Genomic DNA, 9,294 nt, shown 5'->3' on the forward strand with positions numbered 1-9,294 from the left:
TTTATATTTTCTCTTAATTTTAGGTTTTACTTTCTATTTTCATTGGTAAAAGAGCTCTCTCCCTTCTTAATAAAATTTCTAACCTCGTTTTTCAAACTTCTTTTTTTATCTTGGATCCTTTTTAGGGCTTGAGATGAATATAACTCATATCCTTTATAATATTATTTATGTGTCGAATTAGGATTAATTATTAGATAAAATGGTGAGAATCGTTGATTTTTAAATAAGTTAAAGACTTGATTGATGATTTTAGGAGTTTGGCAACTAATTGATTTGCCAGATATAGTTTAGGAACCAATATCAACTATACACCTTATTTAAAAGGAATTTTTGGTTATGAAATGGGCTGGAGATAGTCTTGTTGTATCCTAAACTAGATGGATGGAAAATTGCAGTCTCCATACCCAGACATTACTCAATGGACATTCCTTTTTGAAACCCTTCCACTAAACCCTCGAACCTACTTCCCATCTACGAACTGAAATTCTTCAGTTCGCCATCTTTTCGGGAAATGAAGTTAGCTCGATTAAGCAGTTTGCTGCGTGAAATTACTACTTTTGGAACACGAAATGGGCCGCATTCAAATTCTTACTCGTCAAACGCAATGCTAAGCCATAGATCTGTAAGACCATCAGAAGGCTCAAGGACCGAGCTCTTCCGGCGAATTTCTCCGATTGGAGATTCGAAAATCTCGATTCTCCCGATTCTTGATCAGTGGGTCGAAGAGGGACGACCTGTAGATGAAAGAATCCTAAAACGCATCATCAGGGATTTAAGGTGCTATAAGCGTTACCGTCATGCTCTGGAGGTAATCGTACTCTGTTCTATCATATAATGGCGGTTTTTTATTTTATTTTTCTCGAATTCAACTTTTGTAGATGAAAGTTGGCTTAGCCTTTGTTTGGGAATTGGAAATTAACGCGGGTTAGGGTTAAAGGACTCAATGGAAATGAAAGGGAAGGGATGGAAATCAAAGTTAAAAATTAATTCGGGAGTTTATACAATGTAAACAAGAGTTGAAGGTTAAATTTAATGAATTTCTGTTAGTATCTTTATTTACTTTCCAAAAACACCTCACAAACAAGGTTAATGCATATTTAACTTCCTCTCAAACAAGGGCTTAAACCTGAGATATGTTTCCATTTTCTTTTTCTATTCTGTTTCTAGTTTGTCTTATTTAAGACTAATATGTGTATGAACTTTTATTCTTGGAGAGGAAATGCTTTTGATGCGTAACATAACTATTTTTCTTATCATTGGATGTTGAGCATATGATATCTTATTCTGCCAAGCATGGAAATTCACGTTGTGAAACCTATGCCAGGGCTTTATGTTGTGAAATCTATGGAGAATAACTTCTAGTGGATTCATTCTATCTATAAAATCAAAAAGTTTGTTCTTACAATTGCAAAATCTTGATGCTTTTATGTCACTTTGTTCCTCAGGTTTCAATATGGATGACTAACAAAAGATACTCTAACCTCGCATCCGTTGATGTCGTGATCCGGTTGGGCTTAATTACAAAAGCTGTAGGGATAGAACGAGCTGAGATATATTTCAATAACGTTCCACAAGAGCTAAAAGACCTTGAAGTTTATAACCGTATGCTTGTTCTTTACTATAAGACTGGAAACATGGAGAAGTTCAATGCTTTGTTGCAGGAGATGGAAGAGAATGACATTGTTTGTAACAACATTACATTTTCCATACAACTAAGTGCATATGCATCTGTTATGGACATTGGGGGAATGGATAAGGTAGTGACATTGATGGAATCTGATCCCAAGGTTGTTTGTGGGTGGTATAATTTTGCTATTGCTGCAGCTGGTTATATAAATGCAGGTCTCTTGGACAAGGCTTTGGAAATGCTAAAGAAGGCCGAGGCACGTGTTCCAACCAAAGGATGTCCGGGGTATGGGAATCTTCTCATACAATATGCTACAATAGGGAGGAAGGACGAAGTTCTAAGAGTCTGGTCACTCTACCAGAAGAAAGGCAAGATTTACAATATGGGATATGAGTGTATGCTGAAATCTCTTGTGAAGTTAGGGGACTTGGAAATTGCAGAAAAAATTCTTGATGAGTGGGAATCCCAGGATCTAACATATACTGTTCGAATACCAAATATCATGATTGGTGCTTATTGCAGGAATGGCCTGTTCGAGAAGGCAGAAACCCTAATTGACAGGGTGATATCAAAAGGAGAGCGACCAGATGCTTGGATATGGTGTTGTTTTTCCACAGGGTATTTTCAGTATGATCAACCAGAAAAGGCAGTGGAAATGTTGAAAAGAGCAATTGTACTTTGTGAAGCCTTGGGGAAACAAATCAGCGAATATTTAGCAGCCTGTCTGGAACACCTGAAAGGAGTGGGAGACATGGAGGAAGTAGAAGGATTCATAAAATATATGTCGGATAAAAGTATTATATCTTTAGATATTCAAGAAAAAGTGTTGAATGCTATTAAAGCTAAGGAGTCAGCTCAAAATGGTGCCATGCTAGCGTTGATGGAGCCGGAAGAAAAATAATAAAATACAAAGTCTGAAATATTTCTCTTGTTAATGGCTTGAGAGGAATTAATATTATTACATTGTTTTGATCTGCTCTGTGATAAACAATAAACAACTTTATAGGGCCAGAATCAAGGGAATCATGGGGTCATTGACCACTCTGGCATGAGGCCTCGGCTATGCTCCTAGGACACCTAAAGGGGGCTGCTTCAGCACCTAGCCATGACTGCGATGGGTTGATGGAAGGTATTGAAAGGTGGGCAATCAAGTATATGCTTTCAGAAAGATAGGATGTAGGATTTCAATATAAATGATATTTCCTATATGTGAGCCTTTTTCTTATGGCTTCACATTTTCAAGATTACATGATTTTAGGGTAATTATAAATTAGTGAAGTTTGAATGTATATTATGATTAGATTCTGTGGGAGAGAGGCATAACCTTTGTTGTCACATTATCTGATATTTCTGATGTTAACCCCAATCAGGTTGGTGATATTATGATTTGAGGCATAACGTTTTTGCATCGAGGGGCGAATCCAAGGGGAGGTTATAGGTCCCAGGGTATCTTTCAAGGAGGAAAGGGAACTGTTTTAGCCCAAGCAGAGGGTTTGTTTCCGCGCCCCCATCTACAATTGTTTCAACCCTTTTTGTTTCAGCCTCTTGATATTTTTCAACTGGATCTGCCTCTGGTTGCAGATTGCGTTCGTGATAAACTCGAGTCATTCGACATAGAGCTACAGTGCCAACGTAATATGCTAATGGTATATTGTGTTAACTGGAGTTATTATTTGGACCATGCAAAACTTATATTTGAATAGCTATCATCTTTTTTTTCTGGGAATATTCAGGTGAAGAATTAGCAAGGGGAAGAAAAAAGACAGTTGGGTTGCTGCCTGTACGGACAGTTTGCAATTGTTTGCTTGTTTTGTGTTCTCATATCAGATGCTTTGGGGATTTAACCGGTTCAAACCGTGACGAGTCGCCAGCTTAATTGTTGACTGGCCGGTTGAGCGTTTAAATAATTAATTCATAATTTCGTTGGTTAATTTGTCTTATTTTTATATGAGAAATAATGTATTCTTTCATTTTAATTTCATCACAGTACAGAAAAATGCCAAAATGAATATCATCCAATAAAGTTACGAAATAAGGAGATAAAAGAATGTCACAGATGATTAATCTAATTTCTTGAAAGAGAGTATTTAGGCGTAAAATTTGCCGAGGGGGAAAGTCTAGGGACTGATTGTGAAGTTTTTATTTATTGCAAATTCTATATTCTGTTATTTCGTTGTTCGTGTTTCCTATAGAGTATTACCTCTGTTTCATATTATATGTCTTTCTAGAGATTTTTTTGTTTGTTTCATATTACATGTAATTTTATATGATAAGTACATGTTAAGTCATCTTTTTTTCTACTATAAAACGCGGGTTTACGAAAATTAATTAGAATAATTGTCTGATTATAGAATAAATAAATATTGGAATCAATAAATAAGAGGCAACAATATCTTTTTTGCAATATCCTTAATTTCTATATAACTCTCTAAAAAGACATGTAATATGAAACGGAGGGAGTAGTATTTAGGCCTGCACAAAATTAACCGGAAAACCCAAAAACTGTTTTCTAAAACCGAACCGAAAAATAGGTTAACCGTAACCTATGGACTAGGTTATGGTTTTTCATTTCAAAAATCGATGGTTAACCAAAACCGAAAAATAAACTGATTATATATTGATACACATAAAACTAGTATAAATATATACAGATATTTAATTATCAATATATAAATATAAATATACATATTTATATTTAAGTTAAAAATAGTAAAATAATTTAAAATTTATTTGTTTTGCGGTTTTGTTATGTAAATTTGAAGTTCAATATTTTTATTTAATATTTAAATAATTATATATTTATTTTAAAGTGAATAATTATATATTTAAAGTGATATTTGCTATGAGAAGTTACTAATGGTTAACCGACCGAAGTAATACTTTACCTGAAATATGGTTAACCGAATTAAATAGACTGGTTAATAGTTTTTATTAATGAACTGGTTAACCGACCATGCGCACCCCTAGTAGTATTAGCAATCATGAGTTGTGTTTCTTATGTAGTAGTATTAGAAAGTTAGCAGGAAAGTGCTTATGTTAATTAGGATGTTACAGTTGTTCTTATAACAGTGTTAATTAGGATGTTGTAGTTGTTCTTGTAACAGTCTTGTTCTTCCTATTTATGTAGAAGAAGTATTGTAGCTATTGGTTATCAATTAATTAATGAAATTCATTTCTTCCTAAATTCTTCTCCCTTCTCTCTTCTGTCTTCCCTATCTCTTCCTACGATTTTGAATTCTTACGTCAAATCTTTAATTTTGGCATTGGTACCAGAACTAGCTTTCGCCGGTAGAGCTGGGTCTTTGAATTTACAAATGTGGTTTCTCTTGATCTTGTTTTTTTTTTTTTTTGAAATGCGATTTGAAAACTTCATTAATTTTTGTGAAAATTTCTTAGTTAAACCTCGGGTGCTTTTTCTTATAAACATTTTGATTCTAAATTTTGTTTAGTTTATTTGATGATAAGTATAAGTTTAAAGTGCAAGGAGGTTGATAGAGATGTTTTATCCCTATCTTTTAGAGTTTTTTACGGTCTTATTTGAGTAATTTTATGTTTTTTTTTGTTAATTATATAGTTTTGATGTCATTGGGGTTTAATTAATTTTTATTTAATTTTAGTTATGTTAGTTGTTATAATGTATTTTTGAGGTTTTAAATTTGGATTTATTAGGATTAATTTAGGTTTTTAACTTTTAGATTTAATAATAAAAAGATTTGATTTTTTGTATTTATAGAGTAAATATGAATTAGTTGCTATACATAAAAAAACAAATGTTCTCTAAATTGATTTAAAGAACTAATAATAATTATCATAATCTGAAAATATAAATTAATCTCTGTTCGAGATGCTTCGGGCGAAAATTGATAACATATCTCAGTTTTCTGAAAGAAAAACAATTTTGTGATTGTTATAGTATACTTGAGAGTGGAGATTTTTGAAGAAAGAAATAAATTGAATAGCAACCGATACGCCAGATTTGCAAAAACAAAAAACGGCAGCCGTGAGGAGCAGCGACAAGAGTGATTGACAGATGGATGGAGATGGACGGACTTTAGTTGGAACCACAAATGAAGGGATTTAGAATTTTGAAAGAAATCGATACTAGAGTAGGAATTTGAAAGCAATTGGAAAAGAAGGTAGCAGGTAAAAATAAAGTGTATGCACTTTATTTTTAAACAAAGTGAGGATAGCCCGTACCTCCTTTTAATTATTAAGAATTATATTGAAAGCCTTAACTTATTTTAATTAAATTGAAAATATTTAATTATTTTAACAAAAATTCCATAAGAAAAATAAAATAAAAATGAAAATCATAGTTAATCCTTGATGTGCTTTGTTAAATTAATAAAAACATAAAGCATATTTGAATATTATTATTTAAAAGGACTTTTTGGTTATGAAATGGGTTGGAGATAGTCTTGTATCCCAAACTAGGTGGATGGAAAATTGCAGAGTCTATACCCAGACATTGCTCAATGTACATTCCTTTTTGAAACCCTTCCTCTAAACCATCGAACCTACTTCCCATCTACTAACTGAAAATCTTCAGTTCGCCATCTTATCGGGAAATGAAGTTTGCTCGATTAAGCAGTTTGCTGCGTGAAATTACTACTTTTGGAACTCGAAATGGGCCTCATTCAAATTCTTACTCGTCAAACGCAATGCTGAGCCATAGATCTGTAAGACCATCAGAAGGCTCAAGGACCCAGCTCTACCGGCGAATTTCTCCGATTGGAGATTCGAAAATCTCGATTCTCCCGATTCTTGATCAGTGGGTCGAAGAGGGACGACCTGTAGATGAAAGAATCCTAAAACGCATCATCAGGGATTTAAGGTGCTATAAGCGTTACCGTCATGCTCTGGAGGTAATCGTACTCTGTTCTATTATATAATGGCGGTTTTTTATTTTATTTTTCTCGAATTCAACTTTTGTAGATGAAAGTTGACTTTAGCCTTTGTTTGGGAATTGGAAATTAACGTGGGTTAGGGTTAGAGTTAGGGTTAAAGGACGCAATGGAAATGAAAGGGAAGGGATGGAAATCAAAGTTAAAAGTTAATTCGGGAGTTTATACAATGTAAACAAGAGTTGAAGGTTAAATTTAATGAATTTCTGTTAGTACCATGAACCTTTATTTACTTTCCAAAAACACCTCACAAACAAGGTTAATGCATATTTAACTTCCTCCCAAACATGGGCTTAAACCTGAGATATGTTTCCATTTTCTTTTTCTATTCTGTTTCTAGTTTGTCTTATTTAAGACTAATATGTGTATGAACTTTTATTCTTGGAGAGGAAATGCTTTTGATGCGTAACATAACTATTTTTCTTATCATTGGATGTTGAGCATATGATATCTTAATCTTCCAAGCATGGAAATTCACGTTGTGAAACCTATGCCAGGGCTTTATGTTGTGAAATCTATGGAGAATAACTTCTAGTGGATTCATTCTATCTATCAAATCAAAAAGTTTGTTCTTACAATTGCAAAATCTTGATGCTTTTATGTCACTTTGTTCCTCAGGTTTCAATATGGATGACTAACAAAGATACTCTAACATCGCATCCGTTGATGTTGTGATCCGATTGGGCTTAATTAGAAAAGCTGTAGGGATAGAACTAGCTGAGATATATTTCAATAACGTTCCACAAGAGCTAAAAGACCTTGACGTTTATAATCGTATGCTTGGTCTTTACTATAAAACTGGAAACATGAAGAAGTTTGATGCTTTGTTGCAGGAGATGGAAGAGAATGACATTGTTTGTAACAACATTACACTTTCCATACAACTAAGTGCTTATGCATCTGTTATGGACATTGGGGGAATGGATAAGGTAGTGACATTGATGGAATCTGATCCCAAGGTTGTTTGTGGGTGGTATAATTTTGCTATTGCTGCAGCTGGTTATAGAAAAGCAGGTCTCTTGGACAAGGCTTTGGAAATGCTAAAGAAGGCTGAGGCACGTGTTCCAACCAAAGGATGTGCGGGGTATGGGAATCTTCTCATACAATATGCTACAATAGGGAGGAAGGACGAAGTTCTAAGAGTCTGGTCACTCTGCCGGAAGAAAGGCAAGGTTTACAATATGGGATATGAGTGTATGCTGAATTCTCTTGTGAAGTTAGGGGACTTGGAAATTGCAGAAAAAATTCTTGATGAGTGGATATCCCAGGATCTAACATATACTGTTCGAATACCAAATATCATGATTGGTGCCTATTGCAGGAATGGCCTGTTCAAGAAGGCAGAAACCCTAATTGATAGGGTAATATCGAAAGGAGGGCAACCAAGTGCTTGGACATGTTGTTGTTTTTCCACAGGGTATTTTCAGTATGATCAACCAGAAAAGGCAGTGGAAATGATGAAAAGAGCAATTGTAATTTGTGAAGCCTCGGGGAAACAAATCAGTGAATATTTAGCAGCAACCTGTCTGGAACACCTGAAAGGAGGGGGAGGCATGGAGGAAGTAGAAGGATTCATAAAATATATGTTGGATAAAAGTATTATATCTTTAGATATTCAAGAGAAAGTGTTGAATGCTATTAAAGCTAAGGAGTCAGCTCAAAATGGTGCCATGCTAGCGTTGATGGAGCCGGAACAAAAATAATAAAATACAAAGTCTGAAATATTTCTCTTGTTAAATGGCTTGAGAGGAATTAATATTGTTACGTTGTTGTGATCTGCTCTGTGATAAACAATAAACAACTTTATAGGGCCAGAATCAAGGGAATCATGGGGTCATTGACCCCTTTGGCATGAGGCCTCGGTTATGCTCCTAGGACACCTAAAGGGGGCTGCTTCAGCACCTAGCCATGACTGCGATGGGTTGATGGAAGGTATTGAAAGGTGGGCAATCAAGTATATGCTTTCAGAAAGATAGGTTGTAGGATTTCAATATAAATGATATTTCCTATATGTGAGCCTTTTTCTTATGGCTTCATATTTTCAAGATTACATGATTTTAGGGTAATTATGATTAGTGAAGTTTAAATGTATATTATGATTAGATTCCGTGGGAGAGAGGCATAACATTTGTTGTCACATTATCTGATATTTCTGATGTTAACCCCAATCAGGTTGGTAATATTATGATTTGAGGCATAACATTTTCTCTATGGTTGCAGCCAGGGGCGAATCCAAGGGGAGGTTATAGGTCCTAGGGTACCGTTCAAGGAGGAAACTGTTTTAGTCCAAGGGGACGGTTGTTTCCGCGCCTCCATCTACAATTGTTTCAACCCTTTTTGTTTCAGCCTCTTGATATTTTTCAACTGGATCTGCCTCTGGTTGCAGAGTGCGTCCGTGATAAACTCGAGTCACTCGACATAGAGCTACAGTGCCAACATAATATGCTAATGGTATATTGTGTCAACTGGAGTTATTATTTGGACCATGCAAAACTTATATTTGAATAGCTATCAAATATTTAGGAGAAGAATTAACAAGGGGAAGAAAAAAGACAGTTGGGTTGCTGCCTGTATGGACAGTTTGCAATTGTTTGCTTGTTTTGTATTCCCATCAGATGCTTTGGTGATTTAACCGGTTCAAACCGTGACGAGTCGCGGGCTTAACGGTTGACTGGCTGGTTGAGTGTTTAAATAATTAATTCCTAATTTCTTTGTTTAATTCGTCTTATTTTTATATGAGAGTAATTTATTCTTTCATTTTAA

At 34.8% G+C, this 9,294-nt stretch overlaps 1 protein-coding gene and 1 pseudogene across 5 annotated transcripts; both read left to right on the top strand.

Annotated features, from left to right (window-relative positions):
* Positions 1-334: 334 nt before the first annotated feature.
* On the top strand, positions 335-3,632 carry LOC136206563 (pentatricopeptide repeat-containing protein At2g20710, mitochondrial-like). Of its 5 annotated transcripts, none has more exons than XR_010676322.1 (5): positions 335-808; positions 1,446-2,766; positions 2,998-3,118; positions 3,209-3,273; positions 3,361-3,632. XR_010676322.1 is itself a non-coding variant. In XM_065997658.1 (2 exons), exons 1-2 carry the CDS (start codon positions 512-514, stop codon positions 2,526-2,528), a joined length of 1,380 nt encoding a protein of 459 aa, XP_065853730.1. In that variant the 5' UTR covers positions 335-511; the 3' UTR covers positions 2,529-3,632. The 5 variants fall into 5 exon arrangements, 1 of the variants encoding a protein (XP_065853730.1); XR_010676324.1 differs by having other exon boundaries at positions 3,209-3,259; XR_010676323.1 differs by having other exon boundaries at positions 2,998-3,259.
* A 2,399-nt stretch (positions 3,633-6,031) lies between these two features.
* LOC136206805 (pentatricopeptide repeat-containing protein At2g20710, mitochondrial-like) lies at positions 6,032-9,294 on the top strand (annotated as a pseudogene).

This window comes from Euphorbia lathyris, chromosome 9 (genome assembly GCF_963576675.1).
Source record: "Euphorbia lathyris chromosome 9, ddEupLath1.1, whole genome shotgun sequence".
NCBI lineage: Eukaryota > Viridiplantae > Streptophyta > Magnoliopsida > Malpighiales > Euphorbiaceae > Euphorbia > Euphorbia lathyris.

Bases quoted from the DNA above. Each gene is read 5' to 3' on its own strand.
- LOC136206563 (XM_065997658.1), top strand. From the start codon at position 512: ATGAAGTTAGCTCGATTAAGCAGTTTGCTGCGTGAAATTACTACTTTT. The intron at 809-1,445 runs GTAATCGTACTC...TTTGTTCCTCAG, and splicing joins GTTACCGTCATGCTCTGGAG to GTTTCAATATGGATGACTAA.